The sequence below is a fragment of the Mus musculus genome, chromosome 4, assembly GCF_000001635.26.
Source record: "Mus musculus strain C57BL/6J chromosome 4, GRCm38.p6 C57BL/6J".
Lineage (NCBI taxonomy): Eukaryota > Metazoa > Chordata > Mammalia > Rodentia > Muridae > Mus > Mus musculus.
Window position 1 is genome coordinate 148,594,622 of NC_000070.6, and position 24,557 is coordinate 148,619,178.

Genomic DNA, 24,557 nt, shown 5'->3' on the forward strand with positions numbered 1-24,557 from the left:
TTTTCATTTTTGTTCCTACCAGTGGTACTGCCGGATGTTGGGTGTTCTGTGAGCTCTAGGGAGCCTGCTCTAGGGCCCAGTGTAAGGGTCCAGGTAGGGCAGCCTGAAGCTATAGCTTTTCAACTGCCCACGGGCAAGAGTGTTCCTAGCTTATGGATTGAAGCAGGGTGCATCATACTTTCTCAGTGAGGCATTGCTTCTGCTGTGGATATAAACCTGAGTTCAAATCCTTCCCAGGTTTCCAAAGTTACCTGCATGGGCCTGGCCTCTCTCCGAGGTGCTGAACCTGACCCTCCACTGCATCGCAGCCTCTTGCTGGAACCAAGGCTCCGGTTTCTGGAGAGGAGCGAGTTACGGGTCTTCGTGTCTGCTCTCCCCACAATTGCATGTAAGGCTCGCTAGAGCAGGAGTCACCAACCCTTTCCTGCCCTCGCCAAGGGGCACGGAGGGGAAATGATGGGAAAATTGTGGGTTAGCAGGGTCTCCAAGGCAGTTGGCCCCCTACTGGAGTGACACTGCAGTCTCCCTCACAAGGAAGCCTGGTTAGTACTCCTGGGGACCCAGGTCTGGCACACACAAACTGTGTGCCAGGGAGCTGGTGGTTCTCGCTGTTAATGGCCTCCTGCTCATCCCCAAAACTCATAGCTAAATAAATGCCTGCTGTGTTTGGACCTGACACCTCAGTGCAGGAAGGTCAAACACTTGGGGGGGCTCCCAGGAAGAGATCCATGGAACAACATCTTCTAGCCTCCCTGGTACCTGACCAGTGACCCAAGTTGGAACAGGGAGCAGGGGCCAAGAGAACCAATGCAAAAAGTAAGGACTTTGTCCATGTACAGTACAGTGTTGCCTGCTTTGGCTGAAGCTGAGCCTTCAGCTGACAATGGGGGCCCTGGAGTCTGAGCCACCAGATTCTTGGATAGAACGGTTTATGCTGGTTAATAGAGGGTTTTGGTTGGTTTGTATTTCAAGATAGGCTTTCTCTGTGTGCTCACTCTGTAGACCAGGCTGGCCCTGAACTCTAAATGGCTGACATTAAGTATGTCACCAAGAGCTGGAAATCTTACTTATAGATTTTTTTTGTTGTTGTTGTTAGTTTTTTTTGTTTTTTTGAGACGGGGTTTCGCTGTATAGCCCTGGCTGTCCTGGAACTCACCAGGCCAGCTTCAAATTCAGAAATCTGCCTGCCTTTGCCTCCCGAGTGCTGGGACTAAAGGCGTGTGCCACCACGCTTGGCTTTACTTATAGTTTTAAAATTCTCAGATTAACCAGACCCTGGCTTAAGGATCCCCGTAGTTCCCTGTGCTGCTCAGGAGAAGCAGTGAATGGTAGGTTCATGTCTGGGAAGCTGTCTCTTCTGCTAACATAACTATTTGTCCCTTAGTTACAAAGCTCCACAAACCTTGGAATTTCTCGATGGGAGTGACTCATGTCGTTCATAATGGGTTCCTACAATGACAGTTTACGTAATGAGGAGGTTTGATTGGAGCCCATGGAAAGCCTACTCTCGGATCACTGGGCAATTAGTGCAAGCCAGGCAATTAAGCAAGAGAGCAGCTTGTGTGAGAGAGTGACCTAGGTTGTGTGTTCGCCCATTATTCCCCTCTGCCCTTGGCAATGTTCTCTGGTGATCCCAGTGTGTTTCTTTGGGTTCTGTGAGTGGGACAAGGGTTCGAGAGGAACCTTGATTGAAAAGTTAGTCACAAACAAGGAAGACAGGTCACTGCTAGCGATTTCGACCCCAGGTGAGGCTAGTATTGGAATGTTTGACTGTCACCTGGTTCTGGTGCCCATGCCCCAGTTCACAGAGCCATCAGTGTGCCATCTGTTTGGGTGTTCTTATTGTCTAAACAAATCCACATGACTACTTGTGGGCTTGGCTGTGTCTGCCATCAGTGATTGATCCTCTGTGAGGGTTTAGGGCTGCAGAGGCCTCTCAGTCATAGAACACTTACCTGGCATGTGCAAGACACTGCCTTCCAGCCCAGCACTGTAAAAATGAAAGTTTAACTCTCTCCTCTTCTCCTGCCTGCCCACCTTGGTGAATGGGCTTTTTTTTTTTTTTTTGGTTTTTGGAGACAGGGTTTCTCTGTATAGCCCTGGCTGTCCTAGAACTTATTCTATAGACCAGGCTGGCCTCAGACTCTAGGGATTCACCTGCCTCTGTCTCCCAAGCGCTGGGATAAAGGTGCGCCACCACCTCCTTGCATAAGGACTTATTTTATGTGTCTGCCAGAGTATGAATGCCCAGAGGGGCCAAAAGAGGAGCTGGGACTTCAGTGCTGGAACTCAAACTCAGGTCATTTGGAAGAACACTGTGTACTCATAACCACTGAGCCAGCACCCCATCTCCTTTTCTATGCTTGTGAGAAATGTTGCATGGCAAAACTTCCTGTGGAGACAACACACGCAATCCAAAGTATAGGTACCACCAAAGGCCAATTTGGTGAACCAACTAGTTTTCCTGGGGCAAAAATGACACAAAGATGGCTGCATCACTAAAGCCTACCGCAGTACAGCTCACAAAGTTATGAACCTGGGGCTGGAGAGATGGCTCAGTGGGTAAGAGCACCCAACTGCTCTTCCGAAGGTCCGAAGTTCAAATCCCAGCAACCACATGGTGGCTCACAACCATCCGTAATGAGATCTGACTCCCTCTTCTGGAGTGTCTGAAGACAGCTACAGTGTACTTATATATAATAAAAATAAATCTTTAAAAAAAAAAAGTTAGGAACCTGGCACACTGCACAGCCTGAGGCAACTCAGCAGGTCAGAGAGTGACCTTTCCAGATACCTCAGTTGGTGAAAACCTGGCCCAGGTGCTTGGCTGGTTTCTGCTTCTCTCCAGGCAGTGGTCTGGTCTCCCAAGTCTTTGCAGCTGGGTGTCCTTCCATCTGAGGGGACTCTCATCTTTAATTGTTTACTCTGGCAGGGAGCGCCCTAATGAATCTTGTTTGTTTCAGGGACTTCCTGAAGCTATTTTATGTAGTTTACCCTTCCTGCTTAAGGAGCCTCCCTCCTGCACAGAATATTTTAATCTCAGGGAAAACTTAAAAAACAGACTGAGTCTATTAAAATCAAAAGGAAAAATAGAAGAGGAGAAAAAGAGGAGGCTCATGGCATTCACCTGTAATCCCAGCACTCAGGAGCCTAAGTTAGGAAAACTGAGTTCAAAGGCAGCCTGGCCTATGTGGGAAAACCAACAGGGTTCTGGACAGACGGCTCAGTGGTTAGGAGCACTGGGTACTCTTGCAAAGGATCTAGGCTTAGTTCACAGCACCTACATGGTGGCTCAGCACCACCTGTAGCTCCAGTTCCAGAGGATCTGATAACCTCTTCTGAGCTCCACAGGCGCCCCAGGCATGCACACGATACACACACATAGATTCAGGCAAACACTAAAAAGACATGTTTAAAAAGGTTCAGCAATATGGCTCAGTGGTTAACAGTGCTTGTCACTAACCATGACCAACTGAGTTCAATCCTGAGACCTGTGTGGTAGAAAGAGAGAACCAATTCTGGCAAGCTGTCTTCTGACTTTCATGTCCGTGCACAAATGCACAATAAATAATAAAAGCAAAGGTGGTTTAAATGACTTGGTGGAACCAGGGAGTGGAGGTGCACAGATTGAATCCAGTACTCCGGAGGCAGAAGCAAGTGGATCTCAAGTCTACAAAGTGAGTTCCAGGACAGCCAGGGTTACACAGAAACCCTGTCAATGAGAGAGAAGAAGAAGAAAGGGAGTAGAAAGAAAGAGGAAGGAAAGAGAGGGGGGCGGGGGGGAAGGATCAAGAGGAAGGGGAGGGGCACATTCTGTCATACCTCCTGGGAAAATGAAAAGGCCACTTACAGAATGGTGGACGTGGCTCTGCAGTTGAATATATGCATGAGGTGGTCCAGGTTCATTCCCAGCACAGAAAACAGAAACTTGTAAAGTTTTATTTATGTATATAAATGTTTGCCTGGGTTGTGGATGAGCCTGGTGCTGTTTTTGTTTTTTTTTTTCTTTTTCTTTTTTAAGATGTATTTATTTCATTTACATGAGCACACTGTTGCTGTCTTCAGACACACCAGAAGAAAGCATCAGATCCCACTACAGATGGTTGTGAGCCACCATGTGGATGCTGGGAATTGAACTCAGGACTTCTGGAAGAGCAGAACCACTGAGCCATCCCTCCAGCCCCTTGGTACTATTCTTGTGAACCAATCACCTAATGAATAAAGGAGTCAATCACTGGGCAAGTAGGTGGGACTTCCGGGTTGGAGGGAGGAAAAGAGGTAGTAGGAGCCAGGTAGGTCCTTTTTGGAACGGGGCCAGTATAGGGCTAAGAGGTAGTGAAAGAGTCTAGTGGGAAAACCCCCACTCAATTCCCTATTCGGTGTGCACCCAAAGAATCATGAAAGGCTGTCTTGATGCAAACACACGAGGTAATTTAATGACAGAGCTCCGGACCGACATGTATCTCACACAGGCGATAACGGATATCAGCCACGTGGCTCGAAAGCTAGGGGTTTTTATAGAAAAGGGGCTGGGGCTGGGGGAGGAATTGGCGTGGTTTCACATGATTGGTTCATTTAAACATCAGCAGACTGCACGTGCAGATCAAGGTAACAGCAGAGCATCTGATTAACATTTAACCCATGTCAGAAGGGCGGGAAATAGGGAGGCGCCGGGCCAGTCTGGACATTCTTGTATGTCTTCCCTATCTTTATGGCTAGTTGGTTCCTGGGATGACTTTACAGCTTTTGTTCTTTGCTCTAGGCCCAAAAAACCCTCTTAACTAGCAAGCCGCATGAGTCATGGACCTTGAATTTTAATTTTCTTTCAGTAGCTGATAGAGTTTTCTGGTATCATGGCGGATCCGCAAGGATTTGCCACCAGAGGAGTCAGATTTTAATAAGGCTTACAAGATTAGGTTTTAGTTGTTGCACCCAGGGATTGAGTTACCATTGTTTCTGAACTGAGTTTGTGTTGTGTTTTCCTTCGTGCAGCTCCACTGGGTTCAAGAAACAAAGGTATAGCGGCAAAGCATGCGTTTACCAGATGTGCACCACAAAGGCCGGGGGTAGGGGGGTGGATTTGAAACACGGGGTTGGCGTGGTAGCAACTGCCATCTCCACGAGATGTATGTAATGGAATGTATGTAATGGAATCCGATCTGATGTGTCTGAAGACAGTGACAGTGTACTCACATTAAATAAATAAATAAATAAATAAATAAATAAATAAATAAATAAATAAATGACAGTGTACTCACATTAAATAAATAAATAAATAAACAAACAAACAAACAAAACCAGTCCGGCCATTGCCCGCCAGTACACGGCCGACCAGACCAGGCTGCCAGGGCAGAGGCACAACCACTGGAGCCTGCTGGTTCTACATTCGTTGTTTTTAATTTCCCGAAACATGTCTGTATACTTGTGCTCAGAAGAGGGTGTCAGATCTCCTGAACTGAAGTTAGTTTGTTAGTGGCTGTGTGGGTGCTGGGGCTGGAACCTGGGTCCTTTGCAGGGGCAGCCAGTGCTCTTGGCTGCTGCACTTTAATTTTTTTCCTTTCACACCTTCGTTCACATGTATAATGTGCTTGACCACAGCTACCCGGTGTCCTCTTGTCTGTCCTTCCTCTCCAACAGGCACCTTAGACTTTCCAGTCTTGGGTGGGGTGTGTGTCCATCTGTCCATCCTTTTGTCTGTCCCAGTCTCACTGCACTTAATGTTGTTTATACGAGCATGTGTGAAGAGTTAGTTACTTGAGCAAGGACAACTATTGTGACTGTCCTGTTTTGTGGCATTTAGCTGTGAAAGGGCCATCCCAGCTAGGGTTGTTGACTGTCTACCCCCCTCCCCCAATGCAGGGGTGGGGAGAGTCACAAGACCCTCACCTGATCCAACTGATCCCTAAGTGGAGGTGGCCTTGGGGAGGGGCTAGAGTATACAGGCCGCGGAAGACTAGGGAAGAGAGCTGTCATCTCTGCTGGGTAAAGGCTTTCCACACACAGCTTCTTGGGGTGAAGCAGCCACACCCTTGCCAGTAACCTTCAACTATGAACCTAATAGGTCGTTAGTTCCCCAAGTGAACTTTAGTGGAACCTTGGCCTTTGGACCTCAGGAGAGGTCCAGTCTCCCCACTGGAAAGGAGCTTTAGCAAGAGTAACTGCCCACACATACCCATGGTGTGAGAACAAGAGGATGGCCCATTCCTCCAGAACTGCTGACCCCCTGAGAGTCTCCTTCCCCTCTTGACAGGAAATGCCTGTAAGCCTCAGTGCACGGATTGTACAGGCCCGGTCTCCCCAGCTCCTCACCAGAAGGGAGAAGTCCATCAAGGGCAGGGCAATGCCAGCGTGTCCCTGAAGACAAAGTGGCTGCAGCTCACTTGGGAGACTCTCCCTGAGCCATGAGCATAACCATCTTGGGAGGGGAGAAGCTATTCTGAAGGGGCATTGTGCCCTTCTTTTGACCCAACAATTGAAATAATGGATGCCAAGGCATTAGAACCATCCAGGTATCCTCTGCTGGGGGAAGGCCTCAGCCTAGCGCCTGCCCAAGGAGGAACTTGTCTGCCAGGAATCCATTCCACACAGTTCTGATGGTTCCCGTTCACCTGACAGCTGAGACAGTGGTGGTGGGACCACATTTTGAGCAGTATTGCTTATGTACACAAACCTCTTGATCTCCAGTTAAATCCAAACCCGGGTCAGGACTCTGAAGAGCTCACTAGACCTCTGCTCTTCCCAATGTGGCCACATTGAATAAATCCTTTTTCTCTGCTTTTCACTATTAAGTTGTCTGTATAATTGGCCTATTGAAGACTGGTAGCCGAGACTAACTGTTTTGAGTTCTGACCCTAACAATTTTGGTATAATGAAAAAACAAAAAACAAAAAAAACAGCCCAAAATGTTTATTTTTTGATTTGAGACAGGTTTTTGTGTAGCCCTGGCTGCCCTGGAATTCATCTGTAGACCAGGCTGGTCTGGAACTCAGAAATCTGCCTGCCTCTGCCTCACAAGTGCTGGGATCAAAAGTGTGCACCGCCCACCCCCACCCCTGCCCCGAGATTTCTTTGGCGAGCTGACTCAGCTGTTAGCACTAGCTGCTCTCCCTGGGTTCTCAAGTTCAATTCCCAGTACTTGGTCCCCAGCTGCCTATAACTCCAACTTCAGGAGAGCCAGCGCTCTCTTCTGGGCTCTAAAAGCATTGAACATACATGGCTCAGCACTCAGACAGACAGACAGACAGACACCTAAACAACTGCTGTCCTTGCGGGCCTCCACAGTCCAGTCCAAGTTCAAGCCAAGCCTCCCCATTTCTCAATTTTTACTTATGTAATTGCTGGGATAAAGGTTCCCTCCCTGCAGGGCTCCAGAGCCACAGGCAGGAGAACTAGACAAGTCTGAGGCTAGTCTGGTCTCCACCGTTCAAAGCCAGTCAGGGCTAAATGGAAAGACCCTGTTTTCAAATGAGTCATGTTATCTCCAAATGAGCACCGGTGCCAGGAACCCCAGCTTCTAATTCTGCTTTGGGCTTAGAAGTCACCTGCAAGACATTCCTCCTGCCTGCATCCACCATTCATGGTCCCAAGTGTAGCCAAAGTTTATCTTATGCCTGTTCCGTATCCTTTTGTTCATGAGTTTCCTCAAATTATTCTTTTTTCGCCTCTCCCTGAGTTGGGGGTGGGGGTGGGATCTTAGGCTGTCCACGTCGTCACTGAGACTCTCGCCCACCAGACCTTCCTGGTCCCACTAGGAAGGAAGTGCAGATGGTGGGTGAGAGTAGAATTTTTTTTTACTACCAGGCTGGCTCTCAGAGCCACCGAACCGAACCTTCCTGCCTGGAAGGGAGGCAGGCAGGAGCCATGGGTAGATTCCCAGAATCCTTGGTTTGTGGAGGTGGGGCCTGGTGCTGGACAAACAGATCAAAGGTGATAGGCGCTGGACCTGCAGAGCTAGGTGGCACACCATGAGGTGGGTGGGCGACCCATAGCTTCTGGGGAAGCTGAATGAGTTAGGCCTGGACCCTCATGTCACTCCCCTGCCCACAGGCTACTCATCTTCCTGGGTCTGCTGTGGAGTTTGGTGGCCACACTTCTGGGTTCAAAGTGGCCTGAACCTGTATTCGGGCGCCTGGTGTCCCCTGGCTTCCCAGAGAAGTATGCTGACCATCAAGATCGATCCTGGACACTGACTGCACCCCCTGGCTACCGCCTGCGCCTCTACTTCACCCACTTTGACCTGGAACTCTCTTACCGCTGCGAGTATGACTTTGTCAAGGTATCTGACGGGGTGCTCGGCTGGGGCCTTCTTATGAGGTACAGCAAAGGCTGGGCCTGGTTCTAACCTCCCTCCCTTGACCCCTGACTCCACAGTTGAGCTCAGGGACCAAGGTGCTGGCCACACTGTGTGGGCAGGAGAGTACAGACACTGAGCAGGCACCTGGCAATGACACCTTCTACTCACTGGGTCCCAGCCTAAAGGTCACCTTCCACTCCGACTACTCCAATGAGAAGCCGTTCACAGGGTTTGAGGCCTTCTATGCAGCGGAGGGTGAGCAGTGGTGGGCTCAGGCAGCCCAGATGCAGCTGGGTGGCTGCCTTGTCTTAGCCCCGTCCCCATCTTTGGGTGTCTTGCTTCCCACCTCTCCTTTGGGCTCTGGATTCAGGTCAAACCAACAGGAAAGGCGGGTGGGTTCTGCTGTCACGTGCCACGTGAATGCAGGAACGCAGAGCAGCCATCGGGTTACAAAGGGCTTGCACAGGCTGAAGCCTTCCACTTGACTGTATTCTTTGGTCCCTGAAGGAGAGAGACTGTGTGACCTCAGGCAAGTGGCTCAACCTCTCTGCTCAGAAAGCTTCTACCCGGTTGCCACTGGATTGATGATGGCTCTTCCCTCCTCTGCCCGGGTGACTTAACCTGCCACTGGTTTAGCAACGGTGCTACTTGCAACTCTGGGCCCAGGCCCAGGCGAAGCAACAGGCCTCCTATCAAGTGGGTCAGGGCCACCAAAGCCTGAGCTCTCTGTTCCATCTCTTTCCCTCCTGTCTGCCTGGCCTCTCTCCTTTAGATGTGGATGAATGCAGAGTGTCTCTGGGAGACTCAGTCCCTTGTGACCATTATTGCCACAACTACTTGGGCGGCTACTATTGCTCCTGCAGAGCGGGCTACGTTCTCCACCAGAACAAGCACACGTGCTCAGGTGAGGGGGTAGGGGCATCCCATCTACACCAGGTTATTCCAGCTACCAAAGCAGGAGTTGTTCTGCCCAGGGAGCTGGGCTCTTCTGCTTCCTCCAACACTATTAGCATGTCTAACTCCTCCCACTTTCCCTCCCTCCAATGGTGTACTTTGATCCCGCCCCTACTCTTGGAACCCCTAGTTCCATCAGCCAATTGTCTCTGCCTTCTGGGTGCTTCCTAGGTGGGCTTGGTATCTCTGGATAAGCCGGGCACACCTTAAGCTTCCAGTGTCTACCATAGGACCTCAAAGTAGAGGAGTGTAGGCAGGCTCAGAGCCATGGCTCCCGACCCCAGTGGGTGAACCTTTGGCCTCCTCTACCCTGTCTCTTGATCCTTTGCCCTAGCCCTTCTCTCCTCAGCCTTCCTGATGCTCCCCCACCCCCCATTTCTCTTCCAGAGCAGAGCCTCTAAACCTCCCTCAGCAACAGCCCGCCCACCCCAGTGAGTCAGATACCAGTCAGTACATGCCCACACGATGCTGCTCTGTCAGGCTGGAATGACTGCCAGCTACAGCACCCATTCACCTTAACCATGACAATAATAAACCTGCCTCCGTTTCCACTGTGGCTGTGTGTCTCTTGCCGGGGTTGGGGTGACGGGTTTGGAGGGCAGTAGAGTAACCTCAGTCCCTTCATCTTAGCCCTCCTCCTTGTCAGGAACTCCCTGAGCGCACACACCACACGGAGATCCTCTCACCTCTACTGGGTTCCCTGGGGCTGATCTTAGGACATTTTAGCTAGTTCTTATTTATAGGTCAATGCAGGTCTTTGTTCCCTGTCCCGGGGAGCTTGATTCAAAACAGAGACCAAAGGGGGTGTTACTGGGGGATCAGGCTAGCCACCCTGCATCCAGGGATGTCCTCTCTGCTGGTATGGAGCCACCTTCCAAAAGGAGGGCAGTACCGAGAGCCTTAGCTTCCTACAGGCCTTCTTCCCAGCCTGTCCCCATCATGAGCAGGCGGGCAGGGAACAGAACTGGAGCCTGATCTCCACAGGGCACCTGGCAGCCCAAAAGAGGAAAGCAGACTGTGTACATACTGGTAACCAACTTCCCTAGACCAGGGCCACTTCTAAGGGAAAGGCCTGTTCAGCTTGTTACCTGGGATCAAGGGCTCTGGGCTGGTCCCTGCCAGATATGGGTGGAAGCCCCCTTGTGGCCTCACTTGGGAACTGCTGAGCTGGGCACTGAGTGATATGAGAGCAGAAGAAACCCTTAGTTCAAGGGGCCTCCTCTGTCCTTTTCCTGGAGTCATAGGGACCTTGGGAAGGTGGCCTGCCTCCTATTTCCAGGGCCCCCCTCCCTCTGGCTTTGCTCTCCACCTCTTTGTGACTCTGAATCATCAGATAAACTATCACATCACGCTTTAGCCAAAGCCTGAGGAGAATGGAGCCCCCTTCCCCACTGCCATTCATCATCGTTTGGTGTGGGAGATGGGGTACTCTCCTGCCTCTGCAGATTATCAAGTGCAGGGTCTTGACCAAGCCCAGGATCTAGATGTCGCAGGCATTCTCTATCCTCCAGTATCCCTCCAGGAGCAGAGCCTTTTTTGTTTTTTTTTTTTTAAGACAGGGTTTCTCTGTGTAGCCCTGGCTGTCCTGGAACTCACTCTGTAGACCAGGCTGGCCTCAAACTCAGAAATCCGCCTGCCTCTGCCTCCCAAGTGCTGGGATTAAAGGCATGCGCCACCACGCCCGGCCCTATCCAATCTTCTTTCTTCCCAGCCCTTTGTTCAGGCCAGGTGTTCACAGGAAGATCTGGGTATCTCAGTAGCCCTGAGTACCCACAGCCATACCCCAAGCTCTCCAGCTGCACCTACAGCATCCGCCTGGAGGACGGCTTCAGTGTCATCCTGGACTTCGTGGAGTCCTTCGATGTGGAGACGCACCCTGAAGCCCAGTGCCCCTATGACTCCCTCAAGGTCTGGCTCTTGCATCCTTGTCACAGCTCTTTTCCCTCCCCCATCTTTCAACACTGCGCCTATGGCTGTTCTCCAGTGAATCTTAATCAACCTTTCTTTGCGGGGCTGGGGGTAGGTCTAAGCCAGGCTGTGGCTTCAGCATTAAGACATCCCACCTTTTGTTCCCAGCCTGCCCAAGCCAGTTCAAGTTACTTTGCTTCCATCTAACTGGGGCTAGAACCCTGCAGCAGGTCCCTGGGGTTCTTTATTCAGATTCAAACAGACAAGGGGGAACACGGCCCATTTTGTGGGAAGACGCTGCCTCCCAGGATTGAAACTGACAGCCACAAGGTGACCATCACCTTTGCCACTGACGAGTCGGGGAACCACACAGGCTGGAAGATACACTACACAAGCACAGGTGAGCGAATGGCCTGCCCCCAGATGCAGGCAGCAAAAGAAAGTGTCCCTTATGCAGCATCAGCAAGCTACAAAGCATTGGACTCCTCTATCGCAGGCCAGGGAAGGGAGCCCTGCTTGAGGACGGTGGTCTGTCAAGTGATGGCCCTTGATCAGAAAACAGCAACAGACAGACTACCCTTCCCCCTCGCACCCCATACTCAGCCAGCCATTTACCTAAGCAACCCCCTCTTTGCTCAACTCTGGTGTTCTGAGTTAGGGTCTATCTTTTGTTCTATAGCGGTAGCTGGCCTTAAGCTCTGATCGCCCTGCCTCAGCACAGGTCCATGCTCCCTCTGTACCACCCCCCTCAGCACCCACCGGCCCGGCCCAGACAGCTATTTACCTGCCCGTCTTTACTCTTCATAGAGATGTACTAACAGGGGTGAAGCCCAGTGGCAGTGAGCCTGTCCAGCATGCACAGGCTCTGTGCTCAAGTTCACATTATTTAAAAAAAAAAAAAAAAAAAGTGTGCCAAAAGTACTAAATGCAGAGAGGGGCCAGGGTCCCCAACAACACCTGCTCCCAATCCAGAGGAGAAATGTGATGTCATTGTGGCACAGCCTTTGAGGGGTGGGGACGGGACAGGGCAGTGGTGTTTCAAGACAGGGTTTCTCTGTATAACAGCCCTGGCTGTCCTTGAACACACAAACTCAGAGGTCCACCTGCTTTTGCCTCCCAAGTACTGGGATCAAAGGTGTATGCCACCATACCTGGCTCTTGGTTTTCATACCTGGCTCTTGGTTTTCTTTTTTTTTTTTTCTCTCCTAAGACAGGGTTTCTCTGTGTAGCCCTGGCTGTCCTGGAACTCACTCTGTAGACCAGGCTGGCCTCGAACTCAGAAATCCGCCTGCCTCTGCCTCCCAAGTGCTGGGATTAAAGGTGTGCCCCACTACTGCCCAGCCTGGCACATGATTTTAATCCCAGCACTCAGGAGGCAGAGGCAGGCAGAACTCTGTGAGTTCTAGACCAGCCTGGTCTACAGCTCAGTTTCCAGGACAGTTAAGAATACACCATAAAACGGTGTCTCAAAAGACCAAAATAGTCTGTATGCCATGTGTGTACAAATGCCAAGGACATCTGAAGGGTCAGACCCCCTGAGGCTGGAGTTATAAGTGGATGTAAGCACTGATGTGGGTGCTGGGACCCCACCTGGAGTCCTCTGGAAAGCAGTGTTCTTACCTGTTGTACCATGTCTACATCTCCAAATCTAGTTTACCTACCTACCTGTAGCTGAGTCATGGACAAAGAAATGGCCGGGCAGTGGTGACACACTCCTTTAATCCCAGCACTTGGGAGGCAGAGGCAGGCGAAGAATTTCTGAGTTCGAGGACAGCCTGGACTACAGAGTAGTTCCAGGACAGCCAGGGCTACACAAAGAAACCCTGTCTCAAAAACCAAAAAAAAAAAAAAAAAGTCTTGCTGTCCTGTACTCACTTTGTTTGTTGATCAGGCTGGCCTTGAACTCAGAGAGATCCACCTGTCTCTGCCTCCTGAGTGCTAGGAATAAAAGTGTGTGCCACCACACCCAGCAAGACACAAGTCTTGATTTGTGTGCAAGTAATTCAGCTTAAATTTTGCCTTTGGTGTGAAGTGTTTGGATGACCACCACACGTGAGGCAGGCTCTCTATGCCTCTTGTTTCCTTTATAAACTGAAAATGCAGATTGCTGACTTCAGGTTTGGCTGTTACAGACATAAACAATAAACCTGTTTCCCTTGCACAGCACGGCCCTGCCCTGATCCAACGGCGCCACCTAATGGCAGCATTTCACCTGTGCAAGCCATATATGTCCTGAAGGACAGGTTTTCTGTCTTCTGCAAGACAGGCTTCGAGCTTCTGCAAGTGAGTTACTAAAAAAATGCTAATGATCAAGATGGCTTTGGGATGAGAGATGAAAACAGGAAGTACCTATTCAGAAAATCAAAGTAGTACATTTGCAGAAAACAATGAAGGATGACAGGAGACTTGTGTGGTGGTGGGGGTCCTGTCTGTACAGTCACTGTCTTCAGACACACCAGAAGAGGCATCCGATCCCATTATAGATGGTTGTGAGCACACCCCACAGCCGTCTGCCCTAACCACTCTTGTAGGCTAGTCATTACAGAGAACTTCCGATCATTTGCACACTGCAGCAGCTCTGTAAAGTGGCTGAAACAACAGAACAGAGTGAGCTCGCCCTGCCCCACAAGCTCTGCATAGCTCTTCCTGTAAAATTAAGTCCTCCCTGGTCAGTGGATAGCTTTCCCCTGGAACAACTCCTGAGCCCACAAAGGTTAGACCTGGAAAGAATGCATTCTGCAAAGTTATAAATAGTGCTCACTGTTTAGGGAGAGGGAATATAATTTTAAAAACTGCTTAGTGTGTTGCTTCAGGAGCACAGGTAAGAGATTAACTCATCTTTGTGTTCTTCAAAATTGTCACTGAATCCCAGAGGTAGAAAGCAATAACCCTGGAATGACAGCCAGGGATGGTGTCCAGCCCATGGAGGGTCCAATCAGAGAGTCCCACCTGGCAAAACTCCTCTTCAGGCTCTTTTCTACCGTTCCATGGATTGCAAGTCCACAAACCTGTTTTGAAACAGTTTCATTGTTGGCCTTAAAGCTTATTATAGCGGAGCATGACCTTGTCCTGACCCTCTTTTCAGTCTCCATGCTGCTGAAGCAAGCATGTCCGGACTCTCGCTTCCCAAGTGCAGTAATGGATAATGTATGTTGTGCCATCATACTGTTTCTGTGTTTTGGATCAAACCCAGGACTTTCTGGATGCTAGACATTCTTTATGTCCTTTGAAACAGCTTTTGCAAATGGCTGCCTCTTCCATTAATGCTTGCCTTCTCTCTTGGGACTATGTAGACCCATGCTGACCTCAAACTCAGAGACCGACATGCATTTGATTGTGTATACCACCACACTTGGCTTAATGTTTGACTTTAGTAACTGATCTTGCAGTTTTTCTCAAACCTTGGCACTTTCCCTTTAGGAGTGTGTGTGGGGGTGTGGGGTGGGACAGGAGGTACAGTTGAAAAAGTGTTTCTCTGTGTAGCTTTGACTGCCCTGGGACTTGGTCTGTAGACCAGGCTGGCCTTGAACTCGAGAGACCCACCTGCCTCTGCGTCCCTGAGATGCCAACAGGCTGGGCTCCTTTTAGCACTTCTGAAAAAGTTACATTTGTGTGTATGTGCAGTTAAAAACCACACACTAGTGGTGGTCAGAGGCAGCTCCAGATCTCTACCATGTAGGTTCCAAGTATCAAATTCAGGTTGTCAGGCTTGTCAGTCAACTATTCACCTTTTCTACAAAGCCAGGGTTTTTGTTTTTTTGAGACAGGGTTTCTCTGTAGGCCTGGATGTGCTGGAACTCACTCTGCAGACCAGGCTGGCCTCGAACTCAGAAATCCGCCTGCCTCTGCCTCCTGAGTGCTGGGATTAAAGGTGTGTATCACCACTGCCTGGTCTTTTTTAAAAGGTGGGAGATAGTACAGGCCTTCAATCCCAGCACTCAGGAGGCAGAGGTGGGTAAATCTAGTCTGGTCAGCCTACAGAGGTCCAGGACAGCAGAACTTCATAAAAATGAGTGGTGGGAGGGTCTGGAGCTAGCCACTCACCCTCTAAGGGAATCAAACGAGAAGCACCAACAAGCGCTTTCAGCCAGACATTGTGTTCTTGGATGTGTTGGAAAGCCGTATGTGTACAGTTATTTATGCATAAAAGGCCACCACAGTTAAAACAGAAGTAAACAGTACATAAACCAGCAGGGCTGTTTGTTGCAAAACACTAAGCAAGGCAGCTGGGTCACAGGTCCAAGTGCAGGCCTTCCATGGTTGTTGCCCTGACTTGCTGTTCTGGGGGAGTGACCTGATGTTAATAGGGAGCTAGCTCATTTTCTGAATTTCCTCTTCAGGGTTCTGTCCCCCTGAAATCATTCACTGCTGTCTGTCAGAAAGATGGATCTTGGGACCGGCCGATGCCAGAGTGCAGCAGTATGGTCATATGGTGACAATCCCCTTTCCTTGGTGCTGCCTGTACCATTTGTATTCTTTTCACGTGTGCACACAGGTTAGAGCAGTGGTTCTCAATCTTCCTGTGCTGTGACCCTTAAATATAGTTCACATTGTAGTGACCCCAGCCATGAAATTTTAGTTGCTATTTTATAACCGTGAGTTTGTTGTTATGAATTGTAATGTAAAATTTGTTTTCAATGGTCACAGGCGACCCCCAAAGTGGTGGCGGCACAGGTTGAGAACCACTGGGTCAGCAGGAGCCTGACATTCTGTCTCACCAGCCCCAAGGATCTCAGTTAAAAGGCACATTGCCAAGTCCGGGACCTGGGGACCTGAATTCTCCCATTGAGGAATCTCCCCAGTCCCCCATCAACACTTCTGTGGCTTTAGTCATTCCCATTTCCTCTGCCAAATGAACTACTCACTTCTTAGGGCTTGAGTTCCAGAAGTACTGGGGAAAGACAGGATGCTCTGAAATCATTTCTAAGAGTAGATACTCCTTGTAGACAAGAAATGTACGGGGGAAACCACCTTGAGTATTTTAATTCCTATCACCCCACAGGAAACCATGCTGCTGCCTGTAGGCTTCTCTCCAGCTACAGCCCTTCACCTGTCAGCATGCATGCACAGGCCACAGTGTGGTTAGAGGGAGTTCCGTACAGTGCATACACCTGTCTACCACACACACACAAAGATAACGGCACTTTGGAAACTAAGACTAGGAATGTCTCAAGAACCAACTAGTACTCTTTCAACTACAAGAATACATATGTGAAAACAAAAACTTCCAGAAGCAGACAAATGAAAAGCTCTTCTCCATCTCCACCAACACCCATTAAAGAGTCTAAGTGCTGCCCAATGACCTCACTGGCCTGGCACTCAGGAAGCCTGTCTTCCCATTGTGTGCTGGCACACACGTTTGTGCACATAGGTTACACAGTATAGCACTTCTGAGAAACAACTCCAAGGAGAATTTAAATGTTTTTACAAATTCACATTCTTGCCAATGGTTTACTAGTTAGTTCTTTCAGTGACGCTGAAAGATGCTGAGCTGGGTTTGGCAATATGTGGTGCATCAGTCATCTAACTCTGCCATTGCTTGCTACACAGGTGCTATTTACCTGTGGCCTGTCAGAGCAGCCCAAACAGACTGAGACAAGTGGTGGAGGCAGGTAGAACTATAGAGTTTCTGAACAGCTAGAGTTAAAAAGAGATTGTCTCACAAACTAAAAGCAAAAACCCCAAAACAAATCAACACCCCTCAGATTTCTACAGAGCTCAAGTTGTGAAAAGGATCATAAAAACAAGATTGCCCCTGGCTTTTCTTTGTTCTTCTGCATGCCATTTCTTTCGTGAGTGCTGCCCAACTCCAGTGCTTCTGAGTTCCCTGCTCTGGTGAGGCCAGTCACTATTTTTTTTGGGGGGTGGGGGTGGGAAGGGTTTTTGAGACAGGGTTTCTCTGTATAGCCCTGGCTGTCCTGAACTCTGCCTGCCTCTGCCTCCTGAGTGCTGGGATTAAAGGTGTGTGCCACCAACCCCTGGCCACTTCTCTCCAGTAAGTCCCTTCAGGAAAGAACAGGTGTGATGCTTCAGCAAGCTAAAGTTATTCTTGCAGTTTCTAGGGGTGGGTGGTATGGATTATGTAGAGGAAACTTGAGGCCATCACAACCACCTGGCTCTCAGGTCCTAAAAAGCACATTGGGGGTGGGGTGGGGGACATCTATCCAAGTTCCTCAGAGGCCACTATCTCCACTGCACAGACCTTTCTAGTATCAGCTCCAAGGTACAAAGGGATCCCCCCTCCCATTTCTTTACTAGTTATTGATTGTGGCCCTCCTGATGACCTACCCAATGGCCATGTGGACTATATCACAGGCCCTGAAGTGACTACCTACAAAGCTGTGATTCAGTACAGCTGTGAAGAGACTTTCTACACAATGAGCAGCAATGGTAAGTACCTTCTTCATGGAGGGATGGGTGGTATTTGGAACTTGAGCCCTCAAGGTTGAATATAAACTTGAACCAGCCTTTTAAGCTAAAGAAGACAAAGGATTAAAAGGCCTTTCTCCCATGTGCTAAGTGAAATATTGCAGTTAAAGTGACTTTAATGTCAATTTGCAGGAATCTGAAAACAGATCATATCTAGTAAATGACTACTACAAACACACAATATATTCCAAATGGTTTAATTTAACAAGTCAAAACCTTATCATTAAGCACTTGAGATCTTGATACATATTCAAGTTACACATCTAAAAGGTTTCCACTTTGCAAGCAAACATGGTAATGCAGACACCTATTTATGAAATCATGTAAAATGGTTATTCACACACCTCTCCCCACCACAGATGCTCAAGAATCAACATTTTTCAAGGGGTTATTCAAGCAAATGACAACTACAGCTAAACATTTTTGCTTTTCCAATGACTTGCAGGTAAATATGTGTGTGAGGCTGATGGATTCTGGACGAGCTCCAAAGGAGAAAAACTCCCCCCGGTTTGTGAGCCTGGTAATGGACGCCATTTATAAAAGAGATTCATAGCTGACAGAGTAGCTGGCAGACAATAGGCAGGGTCTGGCTGGGGAGGCAGAAAGCTCAGCACTTGGCTGAGGCTGGAGCTTAGTGTTTCCCAACAGTGTGCTCACATTTCCCCTTCCACACGGAAGCTAGGTGCATCATGCACTTGATTGTTTTTGACCTTATAACTAGGCAAGCATAAAAAATTAAATGATTTCTTAAATTATCTCAAACCGTTTATACATTTATAACCAAGAACTCTTGTTACTTTTCTTCTCTGTAAAAATGCTATTAAACCCCAAAGCTAATAACTTCATTATTTCCCTAAGCAATTGTTTTCAACGACATCAAGATTTTTAAACATTAATGCAATTTGCCTTTTAATAGTACTTAAATTTCTTTACCAGAATTGGCTCCAACAACAGTTGAGAGTGCTTTTTTTTTAATTGAAAGGTAATAATACACTCATTACCCCCGTGTTAGCTGGTTTAAATTAGTTTTCTAGCCTTGTATTTGGCTGACATGCGGCTTCCAAGTTTTAATCAAAGTGCACAACCACAATAAAGAACATGTGTTGCATTCCTGAGCCCTCAGTTTGCAAAGAACGGTAAAAGTGTTTGGAGGGCTCCACCAGACCAAAATTACCAATTTTTGAACCAGAAGCACTTTGGCTATTGCTGCAACATTGTAATTTAGAGTCTTACATTTAAAGACAACAGAAACTTTGTAAATCATAGTTCCTGCTTTCCCAGAATTCCCAGAGAGCCCAAAAAGAGAAAAACAAGCAGCTCAGGGTGTGGTGAGGGGGTTGTCTTTGGCCTCTAAGTAGTGTCATGTCCTCCTGCACACAAGTCCTGTCCAGACTCCCTCATGCTGTTCTCTTTCAGCAAAACAATCTCTGAGATCTCTTACTGATCTTTACAAGGAGGTGAGCAGGCTAAACAAAAACTTAAATAGCCTCACTCAACAGGGAGGATGCCTATCAATTTGTAGGGCATTAAATACTTGTTTTTTATCCCTCAGTTTGTGGGCTGTCCACACACACTATAGGAGGACGCATAGTTGGAGGGCAGCCTGCAAAGCCTGGTGACTTTCCTTGGCAAGTCTTGTTGCTGGGTCAAACTACAGCAGCAGCAGGTGCACTTATACATGACAATTGGGTCCTAACAGCCGCTCATGCTGTATATGAGAAAAGAATGGCAGCGTCCTCCCTGAACATCCGAATGGGCATCCTCAAAAGGCTCTCACCTCATTACACTCAAGCCTGGCCCGAGGAAATCTTTATACATGAAGGCTACACTCACGGTGCTGGTTTTGACAATGATATAGCATTGATTAAACTCAAGAACAAAGTCACAATCAACGGAAGCATCATGCCTGTTTGCCTACCGCGAAAAGAAGCTGCATCCTTAATGAGAACAGACTTCACTGGAACTGTGGCTGGCTGGGGGTTAACCCAGAAGGGGCTTCTTGCTAGAAACCTAATGTTTGTGGACATACCAATTGCTGACCACCAAAAATGTACCGCCGTGTATGAAAAGCTCTATCCAGGAGTAAGAGTAAGCGCTAACATGCTCTGTGCTGGCTTAGAGACTGGTGGCAAGGACAGCTGCAGAGGTGACAGTGGGGGGGCATTAGTGTTTCTAGATAATGAGACACAGCGATGGTTTGTGGGAGGAATAGTTTCCTGGGGTTCCATTAATTGTGGGGCGGCAGACCAGTATGGGGTCTACACAAAAGTCATCAACTATATTCCCTGGATTGAGAACATAATAAGTAATTTCTAATTTGCATCGTCCAATCATTGTTCCTCATATCGCCAAGTACCTGGGAAGCTTAGTAACAAACCTAAGAATGACAGCCTACCCCAAAATCAGAGCAGGTGAGATTGTTACAGGTCCAAACACTTGCCAATATCAGCTTTGATTTGTGTTTAACAGTGCTTGGCCAACCCCCAACACAGAAAAAACAAGTTGTATTTGATTCCCTACAATCTACTTATTTTATACTGGCTGTTTCCATTTCTGGCCAACAAAGGGCTTGTTGTGTCTAGTGTGTAGATTTGGTCTTAATGAGCTCAGAAAGTGCTCTTACTTTCTGAGTAACTTCTGAGTGGTTCCAGAATACCTTTTGGAAGGTAAGCGGAAAGCAGGTGTGTGACCTTCACATTAGATCAGCTATTAAATTAACACCAAGTCCATTCCAGAATATTGGGATATAGGCATGTTCTACCAGATTCACCAAATTGTCAGATAAAAAGAACACGAAACAGCATTTTACCCTTTACAAGGGCAATTTAGCAAATCATTCCAAAAACCTTAACAGGTGTTTCACTATACCCAGCCCACTTTTCTTAGGTGAGCGTTGGGCTCAGGGAAGTCAACCGTAACTGTACAAGGTACAGTCATTTGCTTATGTATCAAAAACAGTAAGTTATCCTGAAATAAACTGCTCTTCTGCTAAGATGCTGACCTTAAAGGTCATGTTTGATTTTAACTGGCTCTTCCAACAAGGCAAGACAGGGTGCCTCAAGATGGGGAAATAGCTGGCCTACAACTCATTTACACCAATTCTGGGATTAAAAGCATGGGCCACCACACCCACCTGGAGACTCAAATTTTAAAGGATGAAAATGCTATATTGCATCTTCCCACATAAGTCACCTTAACTTTTCTAGCATTGTCATGATATAGAATTTTTTTTTCTTCCAGTAAGACTCCAGACACTAAACTGTTGGTGGCAAGAAAACCTTTTATTCAACTGTGGTTCAAAGAGTTGTTCTTCATTATTTCTAAGGAATGAACGCGTTTTGATGACCAGACTTTCAAAACCAAATCTTTGCCAAGTAGTTTATTTCTAAAACCTCATTTACGGCAAGTAACTAACTACAGCTATGTCATCCATAAACATGTTAAAAGGCTGATCAACACTGAAAGACTTCTATGACCAGTAAGTCTTTAACAAGTGTAAAAAAGGGATCAAAACCATGCCATTGACAAGTAACTTACCCCAGGACTCCTGGCCGTCTTTGGAGGTCCCCGAAAACCATTTTAATGTTACCATGTTACTGCTGCTGAGTAACAGTGCAAACAGTGCTAAAATGCAAAATTCAGATGCACAGGGTTTGGAAATCATGCAGGGTTAGATGCAGAGAAAAAAACTTACAATAACTCACGATCCTTTTACAGAGGATACTGTATAATGAAACAATGTGTTCATAACAAGTCTCTAACGGATATAAAATTTTAAAACACGCAACTTGCAAAATGACAAACCTATTTATCATAATCTATTTAGGTAAGGGCATTAGGAAAAACTACCAACACAAAAACTGTCCCATTCTTCCAGTTAGAAAAGGAGCGCCTCCGGTCTCAGTAGTTACAGGAAAAGTACAATAATCAATGTATTATTGCTTTTACATTAACAATGCATTGACAGTCTAATCTGATTTTGTGAGCATATTCATCACTACATAACCCCCACATTCAGGAGGGCAAAAGCCTACCTCACTTAAGACTGCCACAGGTAAGACAACCCACCCTACTAGTTCTTAAAGCTATCAATCAGGCTTCTTAATGTATTTCAGGCACATGGTTTCTTGGTTTCTTCTACTTCATCCCTATTGCAATTAATTCCACTTTTCAAATCCCAAACAGAAAGGTGCTTAACCTTCTTTCCCATTGATATGCTCTGCTACAAAGCATTAGAAATCAACTCTTTTGCCCTCTCCCAAATATTTTTAGAAGGCATGATTCCCCAGTGGAGATTTATACAGCATGTAAATAGAAAATCAAATGCACAGAGGCACTCAGAACAAGCCAGAGGGTAACTGCTTACCATTTTAGGTGCGGTCACCCAGACTTAAGAAAAACTAAATTAAAAACAAACCAAAGAAAAACTTTCACTTTGGACAATGCAAGAACAAATAGCAATTAAGTCTGGGTATCAGGTGTCAATGCATGACAGGTGATGAATCCATTTGACTTGAGACAACTTTTCAAATAAGTTTATTTGAAGCAAAATAAACTACTGCCAAGAAACTTTATGAAAGTTCCATCTCAAAAGGGTCAAAAAGGGGAATTAACTGCTATGAATTCTTTGCATTCAGGGCTGCAAAACAAAGACACATATTATTTAAATCAGTTTTATTTAAGAATTTCCAACAATGACAACTCTTATAAAAAAGCATCCAAGCACAGGACACAGAACTGCAGCAAACAGCATTCTTATGAATAGCTAACAGACATGAGAACTTCCACCCTTCTTTGAGACACCTGAGCTCACTGGTGAACTCTGCTTCCAAGTTCTCCTGCAAAGCACACCACAAGCTCAGTCCATGTTCGCAGCCCATCAGCTTCAGTTCACGTTCCCACACTTCCAGATCAGTAACAGAGGAGAACACACACCATACAGCATTCACAGCAGTTGACAGAGGGGGAGGGAAGTACAAGTATTTCACTTAACACATTCAACTAAAGTGGGTTTCCTAAGAACAAAACTCAAAGTCTTCCAACTGATGTGGATGTCCTTTGATGTAAAACATTCGTACGTTATTTGCTATCATTGCTCTCTGCACACTCTCTCACCAAAGCCACAGGATTGAGTGACACATCTCTCCAAGTTAAAAAATATCCATTTTCCACCACCAAGTCTCTGCACGCGCTCTCCTTTTCTCGCTCATACTAGCCTTTCATGCCTCGGCACCACCATCAATCCCACACAAGGTTTCAAAAGTTCAAACAGCCTTCTGGTTCCATATCACAGCCTTGCGTTCATAGCGTTGATACGACTCCATGAAATAAAGAGTAGCGGATAAAAATGGAACACCCACCGTCAAAGACGCAGCCTGTGCAGCGTGATGACGAATTCTTGGATGAGAAAGCATGTAGACAGAAGTATTCCTATGGCAGAATATTTACAGCACTACTTTCAATGAAGTGCTTCTTCCATAAACATTTGAAATGAGATGAACTGCAGAGATTAAATGAAGGCTTCATATTGTACTTTCGTATATGAAGGAAGACAAGTGTTAAAAACAAAACCAAAAGAATCAAACACCATGACATCATGATCTCCCAAATGGAGATTTTCCTAAGGAAAAAATTCATAGGGTGGGATTCAAATTAAAATAAGGAGAAAAGAATGTAGTTCTAACCAATGGTTTCTACTCTGAACATGCAAAGAATTCATTAACAATTTCAATGATAGAATATTACAGAGAAACCTTCTGAGATCAATTGTAGTGTTGGTTTACCAATTAGGCAAACAGCAGTTCACTTTCACCCACTCAGTATTTTAACCCTTTATATAACAAAACTTATAAAATTCATTTAGCTTTCCCCTCTTTTTTTCTAAAGAAAAATGTCAAAAATACTGCTGAATATACTCCACACTGAACAAACCAATCTGAAAATTTTAGTACATATGTATTTTACAATATACTTACCATGAGTTTAGAAAAATTTGAATCCCACCATTCTAAATCTACCTAACCTAATAACCAACCTACTAACCACCCCCCACCACCTACATTCCCCAGCCAGAAGACTTAGAATCCATGCTCGAGCCAAAGCCCCCATTAAAACCACTGCCCGATCCTGCATTTGATGCTGACCCCCAACCAAGGGGGGCACCAGAATTAGAACCACTGTAGGAATTATTTCCAGAACCAAAAGCCTGATTTGGTTCCCTCTGCATGCTGCCCTGGCTTTGGTTATTCCCAGATGGGCCCGACTGGTTCTGCTGGCTGGCTAACATGCCCATCATACCCCAACTGCTCTGCAACGCTGCCTGAGCCGCAGCCATCATCGCTGGGTTAATGCTAAAAGCACCAAAGTTCATCCCTCCACCCATATTACCACCCTGGTTATTTCCCAAGCCAGCTCCACCCCCTCTACTGTTACCAAACCCACCCTGATTCCCAAAGCCACCTGGATTACCACCAAATCTTCCACTTCTTTCTAACTGTCTATTGCTATTATGCTTAGGTTCAGCATTGGATATATGCACGCTGATTCCTTTAATGATCAAATCCTCTCCACAAAGAGACTGGGCAACCTGTAAGAAACAAGGATATAAATAAATGATTAGATCAACCCAGATATCAACACAGCAGTAAAACCCAGATCTTAATATAACCCAACTAAGGAGGAGGAAAAACAGGCAATTTACTTAAACCCAACCAGCAGCCTTTAGTTATAGTAATGTTAAGCAGCAGTATGTAATAGCCCCCAAATCCAAATAATGACAAACACTTGAAGGGCATCTTACAACTATCTAAATCTACTCTCTATTCTGTGAAAAGGGAAGGTGGCAATCTGCTGAACAATTCACTTATCATTTTCAGTGTTGGAGACTGAGTGCAGCCCCTGGTGTACCATGCTGGGCACATACAGTAGCACTAAACCAGATCCATTCCCAGCCCTGGGACAAATGACCAACAAA

At 47.0% G+C, this 24,557-nt stretch overlaps 2 protein-coding genes across 13 annotated transcripts in view; one reads left to right on the forward strand and one right to left on the reverse strand.

Moving 5' to 3' along the window:
- On the forward strand, positions 1–20,878 carry Masp2 (mannan-binding lectin serine peptidase 2). 3 transcript variants are annotated; one of them, XM_011250202.3, is made up of 12 exons: positions 1–93; positions 238–388; positions 8,047–8,275; positions 8,371–8,548; positions 9,066–9,197; positions 10,959–11,155; positions 11,408–11,555; positions 13,320–13,438; positions 15,496–15,574; positions 17,414–17,545; positions 18,030–18,104; positions 19,137–20,878. In XM_011250202.3, coding segments are annotated over exons 2-12 (2,055 nt in total). In that variant the 5' UTR covers positions 1–93; positions 238–386; the 3' UTR covers positions 19,901–20,878. The 3 variants fall into 3 exon arrangements, with proteins under 3 accessions (XP_011248504.1, NP_001003893.1, NP_034897.1); NM_001003893.2 differs by lacking the exons at positions 1–93; positions 238–388 and adding an exon at positions 7,923–7,969 and having other exon boundaries at positions 19,137–20,861; NM_010767.3 differs by lacking the exons at positions 1–93; positions 238–388; positions 10,959–11,155; ... (4 more) ...; positions 18,030–18,104; positions 19,137–20,878 and adding exons at positions 7,923–7,969; positions 9,635–9,792.
- The window catches only part of Tardbp (TAR DNA binding protein), a 14,703-nt gene continuing 7,906 nt past the window's right edge, over positions 17,761–24,557 (reverse strand). For 2 of the 10 annotated variants that reach the window (NM_001305425.1, NM_145556.4), the window contains one exon: positions 17,761–24,170. In NM_001305425.1, the coding sequence (NP_001292354.1) occupies positions 23,640–24,170 (531 nt within the window). In that variant the 3' untranslated portion in view covers positions 17,761–23,639. The remainder of the gene's footprint in view (positions 24,171–24,557) is intronic. The other 8 variants (NR_131120.1, NR_149751.1, NR_027864.1 and 5 more) reach the window with 8 other exon arrangements.

Excerpts from the sequence above, each read along its gene's own strand:
- Masp2 (NM_001003893.2), top strand. Across the intron at positions 9,198-10,958 it reads GAACAAGCACACGTGCTCAG|CCCTTTGTTCAGGCCAGGTG; the intron begins GTGAGGGGGTAG and ends CTTTCTTCCCAG. Across the intron at positions 15,575-17,413 it reads GCCGATGCCAGAGTGCAGCA|TTATTGATTGTGGCCCTCCT; the intron begins GTATGGTCATAT and ends TTTCTTTACTAG.